At 40.0% G+C, this 21,605-nt stretch overlaps 1 protein-coding gene across 1 annotated transcript in view; it reads left to right on the forward strand.

Annotated features, from left to right (window-relative positions):
- Nucleotides 1-4,520: 4,520 nt before the first annotated feature.
- The window catches only part of ALK (ALK receptor tyrosine kinase), a 222,582-nt gene continuing 205,497 nt past the window's right edge, over nt 4,521-21,605 (forward strand). The window contains exons 1-2 of the mRNA XM_057378195.1: nt 4,521-4,634; nt 15,773-15,937. Coding sequence (XP_057234178.1) covers nt 4,592-4,634; nt 15,773-15,937 — 208 coding nt within the window. The 5' untranslated portion in view covers nt 4,521-4,591. The remainder of the gene's footprint in view (nt 4,635-15,772; nt 15,938-21,605) is intronic.

A 21,605-nucleotide genomic window follows, 5' to 3' on the forward strand; every position in this document is an offset into this window, starting at 1 on the left:
AGTGTATGGATTATTCACAAARCTTTTACTTGGGCTGTTTGTTGATTTTGGTGTTGCTTGGCCACCTAGATATAATGTGAGTTTTTCACTTTTATAGATGACTGAGTATATTTGTAGATGGGAAGAGGGGAAAAAATGAAAGTTTCTAAGTGGTGTGAGTACTGTTAGTGTGATTATCAGGATCAGTTGTGAAATTTGAGAGGGAATTCTCAGGGCATCCTTTTCATCCAGTTTGCATACTGGAGGGCAGTCAGGGCTCAAAAGATACCCTCCAGAAAATTGAAACCAATAACTTCTGTGGAGCTGGGAGCTCACCARTCCTTTATCAAGGATGTCTGGAGTTTACACTTTGGGCTGGACGGGGCAAGCCCCAACACCCTGCTGGTCACAGTCAGAGCTTCATAGAGACAGAGTCCTTTTKCAAGATGATGGTGTTTGTCTTCAGCATCCTGCAGTGTTGGATCTGCCTCTTCCCAAGGATGCCTTTAGCTTGCCTCTGGTTCATAGGAGAAGTCTACAGAGGTTTCCTTATCTCTCAGCTTCCTTAGCAGTCAGCTCTCTGTAAGATGTTTTTATGGAATGAAGTTGCCTTGGTTCTTAGTAGTTTACTCCTTCCGTTTCTTAATGGGAGAAAGATAACTGTGTATTATCCTTTCTGTAGAAAATTGCTGCCTTTTACTTAGAACTTCAATAACCTTTTCTGAAATGTCAGGCTTTCCCAGAGACTGGAAAATCCAGATCTTAATGTCGTAATATCCTTTCTGTGGAAAATCGCTACCTTCCTCTTAGAACTGGAATAACCTTTCTTTGAAATGTCAGGTTTTCCCAGAGATTGGAAAATCCAGATCTTAATGGTGGATGTTTCCAAACACTTTATTGTAATAATTGCTACAAACAAACATGAATGATTCTGAGGTACCTTTTAGATGCAGATGTAACTGAAAGTACATGTTGATCTCAGTTATTATCTTACATGTCCATTGCAACTCTAAAATCTAGAGGACAGGTACATGCTGGTCACCTCAGATTTGCTACTCAGAAACTGCAAATAATACAGCTCAGCTAGGTGAGAGAGCTGAGTAATGAAGCAATAATTAAAGGGAGCAATAAGCAATATTAAATTACATGATGGTGCATTTTTGGTTAAAGAGGGCTGGAGGGTTTTTATAAAAATTCATTTGCATTTCTGCATGAACCCTTAGAAAATCACTTAATTTTTGTTAATTGCTGGGGATATTTCTTCCTTCTTCCAGAAAAGACAAAAAGGGAGGAAATACTCTTTGTTTAAAAATGACCTATGTAGAAAGCTTTTCTTGTTGTTCCATTTTTATGTAAATATGCAGGGTTGTTATATTAAAGAGGTATTTTTCATTAAAATAATACATAAATATTTTATTTAATGAATTGGTAGCCTTGAGGCTCTACTTCAGYACACATGAGCCATTTTCTTTTTTTGTTTTTTACCAAAATTCCTGGTGAATGGAATGAATTTCACATCCCCTAAGGCGAATCCATTGCACAAGTTTAAAACATAGAAATGTCAAATGTTCTCTTCAGGTGCATGTTTCTTGCTGTGATAGAGCACCTTGGGCCAGGATTTGGCCCTGGATATGTCTTTAGGCAGGAATATCAAAGAAACCTCTCTTGTACCTTGCCATATGTCTGGCTACTAAAAATGGAGTTGTCAGCTTCTAGCTGCCAATCCATTTATTTTTTTAAAGGTTAGGATTACTTTTGACAAGTGACAGAGTACCCTGGTAGAAACAACTTGAATTGGAGGTTAGCATATCTAAAAAGAAGGAAACAAATTTTCTCAGTGTGTTTTGGCTTAAAATGAATTATTTTGGAGCAGGGAAAACACCTTTATTTTGTCAAAAGGCTAGAGTGTGGTCTACATTTGCATTACCCTTGCTGCACAAGAAGCATTTATTTAGCTGAAATGGTCTTCTATTATTATCTTTCTSGATGTAAAAGGCCCTGGAGGTGGAAGAGGAAATGCCTCCCCTTTTCCTAACCTATAGCTCACGCTTAAATCAAATCATTCCTCACTGTGAAGAGTAGCCTCTTGGCTATACAAAAACCTTTTACCCAGCATCTTTCTCGGAAGATACCTTAATTGGGAAAGATCCATAACTTCTGATACAATCTTCTTGTCTTCAAGTTCAGACCAATAGCCCAAGCAAATTATTTGAGATGAAGTTCCAAAATGAACCCTAAAGAATATGGGAGAAAATAGTTTGAAGGTTAAAATTAATTGAATCTGTTCCATTCTCTAAAAATAGAGAAAAAACTTGCAATTTTTTGTGTTATCTCTTATTGACCTCTTGCTGCTGAGGGGAGGTTCAGGTGCCTGGACTATCTTGTCTTCTCTGCTTAGATGTTCAACCTTATTTTTTATCTCAATTTACTGCATATATTGGTGCCAGAGGGAACATTTCCACTTAGCTGAGGCTGAAGGTAGGCAGGATTTCTGAAGAATTCAACATGGAGAGGCGTTTTTTGAAATGTGAGAAGAGCCAGGGAATTTGGAGTACTGCAGCTGATTGCTGTGGTACTGATTCCCATGGTAGTGATTCCCAGATAAGGCTGGTCAGGGTAGTTGAAGAGATTAAATTTTAAGTTTTGTGACTGATGCATTAGGGAGCGAAATGCACCTCAGTGTCTTTCTCTCTGGTTATTTTGCCATGAGAACAGAGGTGGGAAGCAGGTCAGTTTTCAAGTTTTTTGTGAGGTATTCACAGGATTGCAACCCAAGGTTTTGGCTCTCTGTCATGAATGACATTTGCATACGTTTGTGGCTGGTTTGGGTATAGGAGCCCTGGATTTCTTGTCAGGGGGAGATCCATGATCTGGGATCGAGGTATTAAATCCTTCCCCATTTTGGAGAGTCACTGGGTATAGTTGTTATAAAACAGGAATATTGATAGTAGTCAGATATCTCAYATCAGGCAAAACATACATGGCTTTGAAAACCAATTTATTTCAGGAGCTCATTTTTTATTAATATTCTTCTTTTATTTAGTATTTTATAGCAGCATCAAAGTGAAGCAAATTTTTAAGAAAAAAATCTGCTTTTAGCAGCTATTATATCCATTATAATGAAATCTGACATTGATTTCCACAACCAGATTTATCAGGAACTACTGAAAGACATGTCTTGATATTAGGGGAGGAAAAGCCCATATAAAGATTATTCCATGGTTACCTATCACTCCATCAATGACAGCTGCAGGAAGGACACCAGGTTTGCTACCTTGCCCCACAAATCACTGTCCTGAGCTTCTGTGTTGCCATATTCTAGACAACATGAGGGGGAATTYAGTTATTGCACAGTAATGTGGCATAGAGACCACGTTTAATTGAGCCATTAGAGTTACCCATTTTTTCCCACACAAGAATGTCTTACAATACACTGTGATGTCCATTTTTATCTTGAAGATTATGGCTCTAAGCAAGGAGTAAGAATTCCAGCTCTTACATAAGAGGTTTATTTTTCTCTTGGTTGTGCTATAGTTACTCAATTACAAGAGTGTGCTAAAAATGAGATTGCACTGAGAAGGAGACAGGGTACAAGTAACACCTGGTGTTTAAGCTTCTGACAAGTCCCTCTGAAATTTTCCAGTTTCTCTTCAGTAAAAGTTTGAAGTAGGGCTAAGCAGAGTTTTACRAAATCAAAGCAGTGTTTTCCCTAAGGCTTCAGCCGTTTACTTTGTTTACTATTATTCTATTAAATATGTTCTTTTTTTATGGCTTCTGTGAGAAGTTAGAAATCCAGAGGTTAATTTTTTCCATCAATCAAATCTCCCAAACAGAAGTTTTTCCTGACTGTATTACCACACTTAAATCCACAGTTAACCATGCAGTTAAATCCTACCTTTTCCCTGAGGATCTCAAAAAATGAGATCAAGATCCTGATGTTTTCAGAAAACCCAATTTAAACATTTATGGGGAAAATTTGTACTTTCAAAGCTTGCAGAATTCTGCTTTACTCATTGATCTTGTGCTATTTCAGACACTGTTTCTCTTTACATCTGTGATGTCATGATGGTCTTGCAGAGTTAATGCAGGTTTGTACAGAACTCGCCTGTTCTGGGTCACTGTAGTGTTTGAAGCCCTAAAMGCATCTTCGCTTTGAGATGCATTGGGTTGTTGAACACAAGCTGGGTACATTTGCCTGTTCCATGTATGAGATCTCCTTATGCTAGCAGTACTTAAAAAAGCCCCCMAAAAATAGGGGGTCTGAAAGGTCAAAGAGAACTTAGAATCAGTGTGAGATGAAACTTGACAATTTTTCTAGGTGATGAAAWTTTTGCACTGTAAAATAATGAATTTCCTGTGTCCCTGCACATGCATGTATCAGGAAAGGAGAACCAGCCAAGAAGTAGTTGAAAATTGGTGCTTATTGCATATGGTCAATAAAGCTGCTGAAGTTCTTTGCACTTGATGTGTAGCATGCAAACAGCTACATAATACCTAATGGGCTTTTCTTTCTTGGCTTTCTTTTTTCATGAAAGGTCTGAGCCCTTCGGATCACCCAGCAAGGAGCCCTTCTCTTCCTCCTGGTTACTCTGCTTGGAATTTGACCTGGGTCATGAGAGATACATCCCCTTTCTTCCCCCAYCGAGGACGACACAGTGAGTAGCATGGATATGTTATCCTCAAGAAGCTGTAACCACCTGCCCAATGTTATTGGTGTGATACTGGAATAAAGCAACACAAGTCAAGTGATTCATGGTAAAATATCCATACTGGCAGCATCTGAGAGCACCAAAATGCCTTAGTGTTCCTTACAGCTTCCCCTGGTCCTCCCCCTGCCGTGCCCCAGGGCCCAGGAGTCCCATTTCAGCCCAGCCCAGCCTGAGGTCATTGCCTTCTCTGTGGAGGTGCCTTGTGCTCTGGGCTGCCCCAGCCTGCCCTGCTCCCTCAAAAACAAGGTCCCAAACTGTAATATTTGAGTGGTATGTTGAAATTCACCAATATTGTAAAGAGGGGAGCTGGGTACTGAACTTTTTGCTTTCCATCTCCTTTTCTAACAGCCRTCCCATCCAAAATCTGGGAATGTGTTTTCATCTGTTCTCTGGWATGACCTGTTTATTGGCTATCCATGGCCATTCCACTGTGAAGTACGATGGCCATAGTCAGGACTGGGCTGCACAAGGCAATATCTAATGTGCAATCCAGAAAGTGACTGCAGTAGAATATATCTACTATATATCTACTACCAGTCCCTATGCGAGGAGATAAGGTGCTGAGAGGCTAATAAGATTTACTCACCCCAAGCCTGTAATTATCTGCTTGAGGGAAAAGTTTGACCTACCTATATGAAGGAGCCCCATATTTCTTCAAATTTATGTTGCAGCCTTTTATGTGTGCAATATATATTCTTTCCACTGGCATACAATATCTGCTCCTAGCTGTTGCATCTGCTTGAGTGATGAGGACACACCAATTTCATTTTGGAAGCAACAGTAGTACAATCTTTTTTCCCTTACTTGGTTTTCTCAGAAGTTGCAAGAATGATTTTTAATTTATCCTTTATTACTTCTTCCTAAACTCTTTTAGTTTCTCAGTAATACTATTCTAAGAGAAGGCTTTGTTCTTAAAACCCAAGAGCACTGATTCCATCTGACAGCATCACATGGAGATAAATGTMCTGCATCTAAGCAGAAATGATTTATGATGATTTTAGCGGATTGCACAAGACCAAATTCTACCATATTCCAACCATCTGTTTTGCAAGGAAAGGCAGGAATTTGATGAGGTGTTACCAAAATAAAATCTTCATTCAGGACAAATCTGAGCTGTTTTCTCCCTCAGTCGGTGTAAATCAGGACACACACCTTGAAATTTCTGGAGAATCTTGAACAGAGACAGGAGTAATTTGTTTTTTCTAGCCTTGCAATTTAACATTTACAAAAATTTAAATTAAARGGTAGTAGTAGCCCTGGAAGCCACATGTTTCAGTCTGGAACACCCCATAGCATCACTGTGCAGACARTTCCWGCCACTTGAGATTTGCAGCACACARAGGACTGATGTGGGTATGTGCAGCAGAGCCTGTAGGCATAGCCCAAGACTAGGAGGACACTTAAAAGTTCTATTCCTCTGCATATMTTCAGKGTATAGCCACTGGAATATTTATCAGTAAACTTCCCAGGGAGCTGGATTTCTGTGCAGAGCTGCTCTGTGCATGACAGTGTTTACAGGGCCTTTCGGTGGCTGGTTAATGGCCCTGGATGTGCGTGACTCTGTGAAAGTCATGCAGAGACCCAGCAGAGCAAGGAAGAAACCAAACTTAGACCATCCAAGCTCTAGGCAAGCACTCTTGCCCCAGGACCCTGGACCCAGCCTTCTGATTAGTGGTTAATCCAAAATCACACAATAATTCATAAGCAGAAATAAAACCCAGCAGCCTTTTACTACTGCAGTGCTTTCTTCTTCTTTTGTCAGCTTTCCTCACTGGTCCCACCGTGACTGATTACAGAGTGCTCCATAAAACTTCTGTCWAAACTTTGTTTGCCTAATCATCTGATGGGACCCATCCAATTAACTGGCTGACATTGTTGGAATGGGGCAACTTTAGTTGTCTCAATTACACTTTATCTGTGTTCGGCTATTAGAAAAATCTCTGACTAAAAGAGCAAGCAAATTGATATATGGTGTCCTTCTTCCTCTGCGTGACTAAGTTCTCTTCTCTTTTGCTCAGAATTAAAAATTCTGGCAGACTCTCTCTGGAAGTTCTGGCAGGAACAGTACCTGATGGTATCTTTGRAACCATATGCAGAAATCCCAAAAGTAAATTGCTGGAACAACAAGATACTTGAGTGAGGCATTGACAAGACTTTGTTTTCTGTTTTGTCTAGAGATTTTTTAGATTTGTCTCAATCCAAGCATTGATTAATCATCAGTCATCTCAGAGACGCAAATTCCACCTGCCTTTCAGAAAATAAAGAGCAAAAATTGCATGTGAAGTCAAAATTATCTGGGAATTCAACCTGTGAGGCAGAAAGAGACTTTAAATCATGATTTTTTTTTACATCCTTTTGCTCCCATGAGGTACGCTCAGACTGCTTCTTGTGGCTAGAACAAACTTTTAATGTATTCTGCATATGTGGACTTATGGTAGCGTATTAATCTCCCATTTGCAGATCTGATGGATCTCTGTCCTGAGGCTTACATGATTAACTGCACCCAGCCACATATTTCATTTTTTGTCCTGGCTGGTTGAATGTTAATTTTCTCTTCTGCACAGGTATTGTATAAGAAATCAATTGTCCGCTGCATGAAATCTGCTAAGCTCGTGTAACAGTGGTTCCAGATGACAGCTGCCCCTCCAGACCTTCATGAATTTAACACCCCCCTTTCTGCCCCATTCTCTCCATGTCCCTGGGCCAACCCTGCACCTGGAGCATGAATCTGGCAGGGTGTGGTGGTGGCATGGCAGCTGTGGATAGCGCTACTGATTGCAGCAAAAATCAGAAGCAATTCAACCCACCCAAACTCTGTTTCGAAAGAAAACATTTCGTGAGAGCAACAGGCCTAAGGTTGCCATGCTGGACTGTTGGAGATGCCTTTTTCTTTTGAACTGTGCTGGTTTTGTGTCTCTTTGCCGCATCGTCCGGTAGCAGCTAAACTCCTTGGCCACTCTGAACTGGCACTGAGCAAAGCACTGAAGTACCTCTCTTAGGTAATATGATTTACAGATTATTTTTTGCCTCCCTGAAGTTTAKGAAATAGTGATGTTTGAATTCTAAAGTTGACTGCGGTTAAAACTCAGGATGAGAGCAAATTTAGCTACCTGGTGACTATTGTGCTTAAAAACATGCAGGAAAGGTGAGTTCAGCAGAGGAGGAACACACACACCTACAAGAATGCATAATCATTCACAGCTTTGATTTAATGGGTACTGAAAGCCTAATCCAAAGCATGGCCTCTATTAACAACTTATTAAWTATTTCACTCAGCTCTATGTCTTCAGAAAACTAATTTGACAGGATTGTTGGGAGTTTTTTTATACTTTCTAATGGAATGTCATCTGTGATGAGTTCCTAATTTCCTGAATTGGATTTGCTAACTAAAAAAATAAAAATGCATTGGACTAATTTTACTGTGAAGTAATCTGGGGTCTTTCTTGCTGCATATTTGATGCTCAGTGGCATGGCAGCTGCTCAGCAAGGTGTCAGATGATTCAATTTTTTCTCTGGTAGGACATATGCACCATTTCATTCATTTCAGCTGGACACCACATAGATACTGCTCCCCCTAAACTCAGTGAGTCTGAACATCAAACGAAAGGGAAGGTGGAGAGAAAGAGGGCACCAGACAGATGAATTCATGTTACAATTAGCTTCCCATGACTACTTGTTTGAAAATTCTACAACAAATCAGACTAATACTGACATCTTCAGAATCATAAAGCTGTCATGATTCTTGGCTCAACGTGACATAGTGAGATGCATGGATACAAACAGCAAGTTCCTGTTCAGAAGGTGAGATAATGTCAGGAGAGGAACAAGGAGAATTCTACTTCATCCCAGAGGAAAATGGAATCAATGCTTTCTTAGTTGAAGATATTGGAAAAGTGATGTATCGCCTTAATTCAAACACATCCTTTTTGCAACCTTAGAAGTTCTCTATAAAGTTGTTTGGAAATAACATATGAATGGACTAGGGCAAGTCTTCAATTAACAGCAGTTACTCACACCACATTAACAGAATTGCTCCATATAAAATAGCAGATGCTCTGATCCCCTATACATTTTCAGGAATTCTTATTTAACAATTAGATGGTATTTTTGCCACTTGTGCAGTGATTCTGAAATCCATAGGGAGGAAAGTCAGTATCTGCCTTGCTAAACTGAAGGCTGTGTTAAGCAAGAAGGAAGAAAAATTCTTATTAGGGAGAAATTTTAACTTTCTTTTCCTTATATCATCTTTCATCTGCAGATAATATGTCTATGACAGCTCAATGTTTTTCAATAATAAAATAACATACAGTAAGACAACAAATATCTTTTCTCTCCATCTCTCAAGTATTCATTTTCTCTAGAGATCTTTTGAAATTCATGCAAGAGGTTCCTTGTATGAATTGTCAAAATATGACAGTTCATCCAACTACTGTTTTGTGCCAACTGRAGCATGTTTTCTAACAACTGCCGTTAGTCAGTAGTTCTTTTTTTTTGGCCAGAACTGGCATTAGAAATGCACTTTCATGTATTGTTTTTGCTGCATGCATGGGAGACTTGGTGGACAAATATTTCTTGTGTGGAGTATAAGCTCTGACACTTCTTGGAGCMGGAAGAATGAAAACGAGAGCTGTTGCTGGTTGCTCTCCCAACACCCCTTCCTCACACCTCTCTCTTTAGCTGTCTTGAAAGACTGTGCTTATAATTGATTGATGAAGGAGTCCTGGCCCTTTCTTTGTAGTTTGATTTCCACTGAACAAAGCAGCTGTCAGAAATTTTGGTGATTCAGTCCCTGRTGCACGCTGAGGAGCTGGGTGGATATAAAGTACATGCTGTCATTTTTACGATTCTCCTTACAAATAAATGAATAGCTGCATTATTGCTATTTTCTCTAAGCAGTGGCCTATCTGCTGTGCTCACTCCCCAGAGGATTAATTTAAATATATCCGGCATGAGGAGTGCTCTGGGCTCCACAGGGTGACAGGCAGCTCTGTGCTGGGCATCCCCAGAATATTGTTAGGGTATTCCCTGAGGTATTGCTCCTCTAAATTTTTTTCTTTAGAATGGAATCTAACCATAAAGCCCATTCTAAGGGAAACCTGAGTGGTTTTCCTTCAAGGTGGGCATTGAAGGGATGAGCAGTGCAGGCACTACCAGCCTTGACCCTGCCCAACAGGCACCACKCCTGGGTGCTGGGGAGAAACTGGCCCCAATGAGCTCTTCTTGCAGGCAGCAAGCTCTGAGGAGCCCTGGAAACCCTGTGAGGGTACAGCAGCAGCTCTGTCAGTAATTTCAAGGTCAGCACAGAGACCTGCTGGTGCAGAGGAAGGACACACAGAGAGAGATAAACTAACTTGTGCTAAGTAGCTTGWAATTAAAAGGAGGTCCCTGGTGAGCACAGGCTGTGTGTCAGGGCAGGGAGAGCAGCTGGCRTGGTGCCCAGCTGTTCTCTTCACTGCTGCACTTTGGGTGGCTGAGGTTCATCAGATGGGATGGACCCCAAAGCTGTGCTGAATGCAGCGATGCTGTGGGGCTTCTTGAGTACGTCCCAGGCTCCCCATGTCCCCTGCCAGGCCATGCTGCTGCTCTCATGTTTGTCAGCTYCCAGAGCAGCAGCCCAAGGAGCAGGCAGTGATTGTTGGCACAAGCGTTTGCTAAAGGTAGTAAGAGCCAGGGTGCCTGGCAGGTTTACGCGTGACATGAGCATCCCTTAAAATGTGCAGTTTGCCCTTTCTCAGGGCTAGGCAATGGAAGGAAATAGGTGGAAGTGTCTCTTCAGACTTGCTTGCTCAGCAGGAGCAAGGCACTTAAACCCTGCAATTGTTTTTCCTGTTGAATTATGTGACTGCCAACATCTTTTCCCTTTCCCTTTGGGCTTTTTTCCTGTGCCCTTCCATCCTTTGGTGGGCTCCCTCCTTTTAAATTGCTGCTGTRCCTCCAGTTGCACAGCTGAAACACAGCACCAGGAGCTCATTTGCAAGAAGTTTCACCTTTTCTTTGTGCCAGCAGGGCAATGCTCACTTCCAAGGACCTACACTGTATTTGGGTCCTCCTGGGTGTTCAGCAGGCTGGTGAGCTGACAGCCAGAGAGCACAGTGTCTTCTATTTATGTTCTATTTTCAGGGAGTAATACTTATTGCTKCAGGCTTCTTTGTGGCACACCACATGTGCACCCTGGTTTGGTGAATAGAAATTCAGAAAGGCCTGATGAGGCAATTGAAACCCTTAGATTGAATGCCCTGCACCCTTTTGTACTCAGAGGGAATAGGAAGGCTTTAGGAACTGGCTCTGTCACTMGGATTAATAACTGGAAAATCAATTTGTCATTTCCCTGTCATAAATTAAAAGCTTATAGGCCTTATAACATGAGTAAAATAGAGGTTAGTGGGTATTGATGGAGGTCTCAAAGCTCACTCAGCAGAGCAGATCTCTACTATACAATTTAAATTATGTCTCCTCCACCAGGAATATCTGTCAATATTTGTATTGAAAAAAGACACCCTGTGCAAGAATATTTTATCTGTTTCTACACTGCTGTTGCAATTGCTGCTGCTGAGAGAGTTCTTGAGGGAGACTGTGGTCCTGACTTGATCAGTGCAAGTGACCTTTCCGTTGTGCATTTGTCTGTAAATGCAGTATAAATTAGTTCATGTGTGAGTCGAYGAGGTGCAGGTGAGGCTGGTGCTGCTGAGAACAGGGAACCCCTCTCTGCTCCCTCAGCTGTGGCAGCGTGGTGAGAAAACAACCACACCCTGTCAAAGGGAGGCTCAGCTGAGAGTAATTGAGGAGGAGTGATTTATAAAAGTCAGCAGACCAAGAGGGAAAAGGATCCTTTAAAGTCAGACGGTAGAACTAGAAAGGAGCTGCCTAAGAGGAAACCAACTCTCTGCTGGTAAGAGTTTTGTGGTTGAAAGGAGAGAGGGTTTAGATCAAATAAACCTAACCTTTAATTGGGTGGCTAAAGAAAGGATAATCAGAATAGTTTCTTAACAACAACAGGTTCTTTACCTATCTCTCTAAATTAGGTTATTTTTGTTCTAAATAAGGTATGTTTCTGTGATGTGTGGTTACACAAACGATCCAAAATGACCCAAAAAATGAGTGGTCCATAATTTGACCTACTGGAATATAAAAGGATGCTTCCCACAGATTACTGTGTTTTGCTATTTTTAGACRTTCATGTATTAGAAAGCTCTAATCTAATCAGTTTAATTGAAACAGATGTGGTTGCCAGATATTTTAGTTATTTGTGCACAAATTATTGTTGTTAAGTATGTTGATAAAAATAAATAAATTGAAACACTCACAAGACCCTAATATCATCAGACAAACACAGATTCCACTGTCTTTTCAAATGAATAGTAGCTTAATTGGCTTTTCAGTCTGTGGTTAATATTCTGTATCTTTTTGCATACTAGCTTAAACAGTTTTTTATCTTATTTTGATTATAAGCATCACTATTGTTTCTCTTGAAAGGTGCAATGATGATGAAATAGACTTCTAATAAGTTATCTGTTCTGCCTCTATTGTGCCCAGCAGTTGCAGATAAAAGAGATTGCTGGACAAAGTGTTGTTTGTTCTATTTTTTGGGTGTTTGTTGTATTTTTTGGGCATTTGTTCTATTTTTTTGGGGTTCGTTTTTTTTATTATTTAAAAAGAGACTTTGCATTTTCTTCTACATGGACATTAAATTGCTATAGAGCATTTAGGATCTGTAGTGTCAATGTAGATCTGACATAAATTCTTGTTTTAAATCTCTGTGACATTCTGAAAATCATCAGAAATCACAAAAAAGCACCCCATTTTACAGAGTAGGCACAGTATTCAAGTCTAAAAGCTCTGTATCTAGTCARTTTATATTGATAGTGGGTTTAAAAAATAATCAGTAGACGTTGTGTTAGTTTTAATTGCCTTTCCTGCAGTGTTTGGTTTTTCAGTAAAAGGCAGAATGGTCTTTATCCAGCTTTTAAAGACACATGGCTACTGCGTTCTGTGCTTAACTGGGCAAGAAAACAATAAACTTGATGTAGCCTTTAAATGTTAAGACRAAAGTGAAAAAGGAAGGAGAAACACTATTTTTTTATGCAGAGGTGTAAAAAATGGCAGGTGATTTGCGGCAGCAATTCGAGTATTATGAAGGTTTTGTATTTGCAAGTGTGGCTTATGTGGTCTTGTAATAGCTAACACACCAAGATCAGCTTCTCAGTGGAAAAAAATGGTATTGTATATAATTCTTTTTTTATGAAGTATATTACATTGTCAATAGTGAAGGACATTGTGAAAGAAGGAAAGCCTGAGGGTAGGAAGTTAATGTTAGCCTTAGAAGACTGGATGCTGTTTGCATAGATTTTTCCCTGTTGCATCAGATAGCATTTCTTTGTCATCATTTCTTTGTACTGAATAGGATAATAGCACTGAAATTTGYGTCTGATACGGGGCTAATTTAAATAAGAGCCTATGAACAGTACCAGTATTCTGGTGATGTGAGTGAATAATGTAAAAGTTGCAAGTATATTTCCACTAAATCACAGGCACTGTGGGACGTGTGAGCCAAATAATCTCCCTCTCTTCTAAGGAACAACCTGTTGTAAAGRACATTCACTGTCACCACAGCAGGCATGTTAGATCATGTCCACTTCTCTGTAGGCTATTCATTGCCAGGGAAGGAAATGGCATTGCTGCTTGCCTTTTCTTCCCCTCCTTCAGGCAGARGCTTTAGCTGTCTGCAGGGGTCATAACACTAAATGTGGGGACTGTTATATAATCACATACCCCAATTAAGTKGTACCAGTTGTAGGTCAGAGGCCTGCTGTGTTAAGGCTCCACAACTGATTGATAGCTCTCTTTTGACATGGGGACTCTGGCAAGTGAGACCAAAGCGGGGAGCAGATCTGGCTATTGAGTGCTTGTGGCACCACAATCAGACAGTCGGGGGGACTGGAGGAGAAGAATGAGAGAGCCTTGTGGGTGTCTGGGAAGGGCTCTCTGCTTGGGTCAGGAGGGTTAGAGAGCACAAAGGGCTCTGTTCCCAGCAGCTGGCCAGGAGASGAGGGGAAGCAAGCAGCAACTGCTGGAAAGCTGGAGAAAATAGGAGATTGATCGGGAAGAGAAGTGCACAAAGAATGAAATAGTTGGTTTGAAATGATTGTTCTTTCCATGTGTGGTCCTTGGCCTGGGCTTTCCCAGTGAGTTCCATCAAAAAAAAAAATCCTTGTATGGGCTGTGTTTCTCCCCTCCATGTTTTTTTGACAGTGCCTTAAAACACATATGGCTCAAGGTGTTCCTTGGAACTAGGAAAAATAATGTRTCTTCTGTAATGTGTAGTTGAGTGTTTTGTTGCTCTTTTGTCCATCTGGGCTAAGGTACAAAGTTTAACAAGACTCCTAACACTTCATAGAGTTTAAAAAGTATTTGGTTTGGGTTTTGTGGTTTTTTTGGTTATTTCTTGTTTGGTTGGGGTTTTTTAACTTTTTTTTTTTTTTTTTTTTTGGGGGGGGGGGCGGTTTGTAATCTAAAGGACTAGAAATAAGTGGTCTGAGGTTTGACTACGATATTGCAGTAGTAAACTGCATGAATATATCCACAGTTCCCTGCTGCCTAAAATGAGTGTTCTTCATGTATCATGAAATTTATATTGATAACTTGTTGGCCTGAAGAGAATAGGGGCTTGTGCATTTGGACTTAAGGAAATGTGTGAAATCCTTGTTATTGCTGCTTGTGGTGTAAATGGACTCCTTATGTTACATGGTTTCCCTGGTGTTGTGAAGTATTTAAATGCTGAGTGAATTATAAAGCACCTGATTAAGAAAATAAAATATAAGCTGGAAAAAAGACACAGTTGCTTGCAGCTTGCTGWTAAAAAGGCAAAATAGCTGGGAAAAGTATAGCAGGAGGGCAACAGTATTAAACTTCAGCTTAGAAAATATTTTATCACCAGGAGAATAGGCTGAACTACATAAATCTGTGCTCTCAATGAAGAAATTAGATGTTTAATAGAGAAAATAATTGAAGTTTTAAAAAATCAGTTAATTTCACTAATGTTAATTCAGATTATTTGTTTCACCTGCATAGCATGGCAGGACAGAAAGTCAGACTAGAAGACTATGAAAAACAGCTGGTGTTTTTACCTTGGGCTGTGTCAAATGGGTCTAGCTTTCAAAAACACTGAGTTAGTTCAGAAATAATTTCTTTCTCTTACTGAATATTGTGTTGAGTGCTGTCTGTGGTGACAAAAGCAAATGCATACGGGGCATTCCAGAAAATTTCATGATTTTGACAATTAAAACTAAAATCCTTGCAGGTTGTCACTGCATGTTGTGTTAAGCAACTTGAACTACGGTGTGGTGATAAACTGGACACTGGGAAGTGAATCATAGTTGTACCAGCAGAGTAATGGGCTTCTGAAAGGGAAAAGAGAAATCTCTCTTGGAAGCAGGTGAGGCAGTTGCTGGCTGTGCTGCCTGGAAGCTGAAGTTTTGCAGCACCAAGTTAGGTTTCTGCTGCTTCTGTTGTCTCAGGAAAGAGTTTCAAACCCAGGGGGTCAGAATATCACCTCCAGGTCCCTACAGCTTCCAGCACATTCCATGTGCCCAGGATATGTGACTCTCTTTGTAGAGACCTGTGCTCTCTGAGGAGGAACAACATGGGCATGAATCACGTTAGGAGTCTTTGCAATGTAATTCCTGGTTGAATTTGAAGCAGCATCCCAGAAGAGATTGGCTTTCTGTCCCATTTTATCCATTGASTAAGCTATTTTCCTTTCAGTTCAGATGATGCCTTTCCCTACTTTAGCCTGAGCTGCCCTTTGACCTGTCSTGAAGGGGAATTACTGGTTCTTGGGCACTCCTTTTGATTTGCTGCTGCCTCCATAATRAACCTTCCTGTGTGGCCCATTTCAGACCTGTTTTTGCCTGCCTGGTTMTGAAATTCCCTATTTCTTTCTACCTCATTATGGAAAAAATCAAGCCCTAACTTACCAAAGTGTAAAATGAGTGTGCATACACACATATGTATACACATACTTTCCAGCACAGAGGATGCAGGATTTAATTAACCTGGTATTTCTCGTGTCCATTTTCTTTTTCCAGTATTTGACTGCAACTTTGAATCTCCTTGTGAGCTGGAATATTCCTTTACCTCAAAAGATCAGGAAACCCCCAACAATGCCTGGGTCAGACTGAGTGCGGAAGAAATCTCACAGCTCAACCTCCCAGATGGACCAGAGAGAGATCACTCTGAGAGCACAGCCAAAGGTATGATGAATAAAACTGTGTAATGCCATCAGTGTAGTGGTTAATTCTAAAATAAAAACACCTTTTCTCCCACCCCCAAAAATAACCCTTACAGAAAAACCCCAAACTCCACCCATACAAACATCCTCCTGAAATGCTAAAGACAGCCATAGTCCCTTTGCTATGAGTGAAACCAAGGTGACAAACAAAAGGGGGTCATTCCTCACAGGAGAGATCTGTTTTCATCTAAAGGCAAGTTTCATCATGTATCTGGGAAGAAAAGTATCAAATTCAGCCTTGTGTAAAATCCAAATTGGGCTGACCCATGCCATGGATGATATTTGGATGAGAACTGTACTATGGTGCTTCTGTTTAAGGTCATTCAGTGTTTGGAAGAGTCTGGCCTTATCTTTACTTTAGGTCCTGTTTACCACTTGTGTATTTRCAGACCATTTTAGGCAATATCCTTTTGTCCAGGGCTTAGATCCTTTGTTTGGTAAGAAAACAAAATATGGACTTTGTCCTTAATAGAAGAAAAAAGATTCTGTCTCTAAAGAGAGCTAGGAGGTCTCAAAACATGGGAGTRCGACAGACTTTTTTCCTTTCTTGGAAGAAAATTTGGTCTGTTGGAATTACTTTTCCTGGTTATGATCATATCTGTGAACAGCAGCATATTTCATTAAGATTACAAGTTCTGAAAAGAGTTTCAGATATATTTGTGCTCTTCTAATCCTGGGAAAGCAGAAAAATAATCCTAACATCCTTTTGGCTGTTAGTGACACCTGCTTGGGACCTCTCTCTGGAAGGTGATGTTGCTGATAATGGRCATACAAAAATGGAAACAGGGGAATTAGAACTACAAACTTTATCTGGGAAAAAAAGAGGTGTAAGGAAGGAAAACAAAAATTTCAAGGGATATGAATGATACAGTTTCCATAGTAGGGAAACCAAATGAGGATTCTCTAGTCAATCTCCAATGACAGGGGTTAGAAATCTTTAAAATGCAGATTGAACAGCAGTAGAAAGCAGCAGTGAAGTTGGTGGGTTCCAGATTTAGAACAAGTGAGCGGAGGCATTTTTCATGTGGTACCTGAATAAATGGTGCTAGTAAAATATATGAATTATTGTTCTGGGGATAGCAGTGTGCATAAGTTTAAAGAAAGTTCAGATGAATTCTTGCAGAATACATTCATTGTTGGATATTTAATTCAATAGTCTGTTTAGAGTCAAGAAGTCTCTTACACAGAGGGCTGCAGGTAAGAGGATCATTTTCTTAGTAGCCAGTATTAGAGATAGCATTTGACTTTGCAGAGTTGCAGTCTGACTTCTTGTAGCAGTTCTTGTGTTCAGGCAAATGTTGAGGAAATTTTCCATGCTGCTTTCATTCATAATCTGTTTTCTCATCCATACCAATAGTAAAGTACTTTTCCCCGGATAGCCATTATAAATTAACTTTTAAGGCCCATTGATTCATCAGCAGACCAMGTCATTTTGGTGTGATCTGTGTCGTGTGTAAAGCAGATGGACAACATTTGTGCTGCATGCAAATATCTTCTAATTTCCACATCAATGAACATACACACGTATACTAAATATCTTCCTACAAAGATGCAGTTCAGGGAAAGTTTGAGGTAAATCAAAATGTCTGTTTTGTTCTTCCTTTTTCTTAAATTCTAGTGTGAGCTGGCTGCCCTTGAAATTTAGGAGTTAAAACCTTACTTTGAACTGAGCAGAGTAGCTGTCGCTTTGCTGGAGTGGGGGAAAAATGGGGAAAACCCACAAGGAATTRCATTTATTGTTCCAGGTAAAGATCCTGGCCAGATCCCCATCATTCTACACATTGTCAATGTGTGATTCTTTTGGATTCCTTTCAGTAAAGCCATACTTTGTCTGTACTCAGTTTTATATAGCTGTCAAAGCAGGACAAGGTGAGACTGTTGGCCCTGTAAACCAAAACCAGAGGTGGTATTGGTTTATGATTTCCAGTTAGTTGTTGGGTTAAAATTCCATTTCTAAGGCCSAAGTGTGGGATTTTTCATCTGGAATATAAGCAGTTTAGGCTGAATCTTGTGTTSTGCTATTTTCTTCTATTCTGAGGGGCAGGTAACCAGTGTCAAATTGATTAAGTGGATTTAGATTTGCGGGGGTTTTAGGATGGATTATTTTGTGTGGTTTATTTGCTTGTGTGTGTGTTTGTTTGTGTTTTTAAATTACCAGGCATATTGGACATAGTGGTAATTTTTTTCAAGTAGAGCTGCAGGTCTGCAACTCATAGATGACTGTAACTCTTGCATGTGTAAAGACTCATTTGAAAATCAACACTTGGAGCTAGCATCTCTCTATTTTAAATCACTTTAATTACAGCTGTTTRGCATAGATAGTTGTGTGGTCTGTTTCAATCTGAAATAATTAAGCACAGTAGTTCCAACCCCCACAGTTTCCTGCAAATTGTACTTGCAATTATCTCAATCTCATTTCATCTCCTTAGCAGACAGTAATGCACAGAGATAAACAGATAGCTTAACAAGATTTTGGGRTGGTTTAGCTCATCCTTGTCACTTGGTTATCAAGTCATGTCAAGATACTGATAGAGACAAATGCCTCTGGTATGATTCATTTGGCTTCAGATGAGTCTCTGTAAAATGTTCAGTAGAAAATCATAGGTCTCCCAAAGGGAGACATTGGAAGAACATCTGTATTTTTGCCCCTGTCCCAGCAGCATGATACAGTTCAGTGTCAAGAATTTGGAAGTCAACATCAGAATAAGCCTCCTAGGGTAAGAACCAACTTCTGGTCTCTCAGCATCTGGTTACAGTCACAGCTGAGCAATCCACTCATTTGGCATGTTCAGCATGTACTGTCACACAAATCATTGATCTTCTGGATAGGAATAGATGGTGAGGTGGCAGAGTTTGATATTAAATTATTCAGGGTAAAAGATTGAAGGTCTAGTTTGCCAGGAATTGAAAAGGGATGCTTAACCAGCTAATAGTGGCAGGTAAAATTTAGTGCAGATTATTTGAATTGAGGTGGTGGGAGAGACAATCAGAGTTTGGTATATATGCAGACAGATTCTGAGCTGGTTACTGTCACTTCAGGTGATTTAGAGGTAAGAATAGAGCTGTGAAATCATCAACTCAGTGGCAGTCACAAAATAAATGTGATTGGGGGCTTACTGGGAAGGGAGTAGAAAATAAGAAGTGTGCTACGGTATTAAGGTGTGTTGAAGCTGTATTTAGAACTCAGTCTTCTGTTCTAGATCCCATGCATYAAAAATCTTCTGGGAAAGTTTTTAAAAGAATAGAAACAAAGATGATCCAAAGTATGTAATGTCTGTCTTCTAGGAACACTTAAATTAACTATGGCTACCCTGCCTACAAGAGGCGTCTAAAGGAATACATGCAGGGTTGTATAGAAWTCACAGAAACTTATAAAATCTTTATAAAATATGCATAAAGGTTTATAAACTCCCAAGGATTTGTAAAGGACTGAAGGATGAGTACAGAAGGAATATTTGATATTTCTTCTACTACAATATTGGACAGCATCAAGTGAAATTAGTGGATGTCAGGCAAAACAAAGGGAGATCCCTCAGTATGTAATAAACACTGAAACTGTGCAACTTTCTTACCAGGATATTGCTGTTGCTGAAACCTGTGGGTATGCAAACTGACAGGRTATGTGCAGGGGAGAAAACTACTTACAGCTACTAAATTTTCTACACAAACTTTTCTGGCTCAGAAAATTCTTGTGTGACAGGTCCCTGAAGGCCAGGGATGGTGAGGGACAACCGTTCACTCTCCCTGTTCCCATATTCCTTCCGATGTATTTCCACCGGTTTTCARAGCCTGGTGTTTCAAGTTAATGGGTCTTGGGTTGGGTAGGGCTGGTGTCATGATGTGTCCCCACCCAGTTTAAATTCCCTTTGAAAAAGAGTGGAAAACTAAGAGTTTTGGACCAATTTGGAGAGTCAGAAAAGTTGCTATTTAAACATTTAATATTATTTGCACTTCTGTTGAAGCCTTGGGAATGCTATCAAATCATGCAAAAATATTGAGTAGGAAGAAGTGCAGGACTGTTTGCCTATAGAAATGTAGAGAAGGGAGGCTATCAAGGTTTTTGGTTTTTAAATTTGTGCTAAAATGTTTCACTCTCCTCCATTCTCCCCCATCTTGTTAGCAGACCARTGAATGACAGATCTGCTGGTGTATCTGCCAGCTAGGCCCCTGAAGATCTGCTGGAGTTACTAACATTTCCAAGTCTAACTTATGTAACTTTCTGCAGGGTCAGAGATTTAAGGTTAAAGTTCCACTGATGTGCTAAAGATTGACAGGAAAACCTCCCATGTTGGGATCTGAATTGGGCTTGTACATGCTGTAATGAGTAGGCAATCCATTGTGGATTACTGGACTTCTTTTAATTCATGAATAAGCAAAAAGATGCTATAAAAAATTCAAGCATTCTGCATCACTGACTGCATTTATTTATTTTGACAAGTGTGATTAATTTTTAATTATTCATGATCCTTCATAATATATTGTACCAGCAAATGCACTGCAGTCTATCGTAATGAAATATGAGGAATTGGAGATTTTGCAACTGTGGCAATATTTCCTGAGGAGGCAGGTGAGACAACCCTGTCTGTGGTTAGAAGGAAGGAGTTTGTAGACCAAGGAAGTTGCACTTTCAGCTGGGTGGATGTGTGTTTTTGTCATGCTCAAGGCAGAGTCATTTGCCTCTCTGACAAACCTGAAATGGGTCAAACCAGCCATAAATTATATGCCTCTCAACTCTTGAGTTAAACCCAGGTATTTCTGTACTATGGGGGTTTCTAGGATGCAGCACTGATTTTGACATCCATCAGGGATGGTTTAACAGCCATCAGAAAGTGGCACTTTTCAGAAATCACCTCTCCTGTTGCCTTATTGCAATGCTTTTATTTTCCTTCCTCCAGAGAAGCACTGGCTCAGCTTCCTGCAATGCTCTGTTGCCTGGGGACTTTGGAGGGCAGTAATTGTGGTCCCTGGTCTGAGACCACAGCTGGGACTCAAAGTCAAATCTTACAAGGAARAGAGAACCACTGGTACAAAGTTAATCCTGTGTATTTAAGAAGGCAGGCCCAGTAGCAGCCAGACCCTAAACAACTGCACGAAAACTGAGTCCAGATGGGATCAAATGTCAGAATGATCTTTTTCTAGCCACAAATGCAGTTTTAAACTGGAAAGATTAGAGTCTTGACCACTCCTGACTATGGTTGTGCAAGCATGTTGCCTGCTCCTCTTTAAATCTTGTGATTCTAGATCAAGTAAGTAAATTTCTGCTTCTGTGATTTGAAGATTTCAGGAACAGAAAAATAAGCAACTACTTGATAAAAATTTCAGATGAAGAGAGAAATTGTGGAGGTATGACCACCTTTTCAAATTAAAATAAAAAAGCCACCCTGCAAATGTGAGCATCAGTTGAGACAACTTCTTAATGGAAAATGTAGATTAAACTTTCATGAAGGATGGCAGGGGAAGTGGGAGATGAATGAGGACAGTGCCCTAACCATCCACTGATTAGTTGAAAAGCTCTTATGTAAGTTCTAAAACAAGAAGTATCTGCATATTGTATTAATGTGGTTTTAATTTTTGTAATTATTACTAAAGAAATGGAGCAAGGCTAAGGCACTGAGCATATTAGCAAATGG

This window comes from Malurus melanocephalus, unplaced genomic scaffold, assembly GCF_030028575.1.
Source record: "Malurus melanocephalus ecotype Western Australia unplaced genomic scaffold, MMel_1.1 scaffold_345, whole genome shotgun sequence".
NCBI lineage: Eukaryota > Metazoa > Chordata > Aves > Passeriformes > Maluridae > Malurus > Malurus melanocephalus.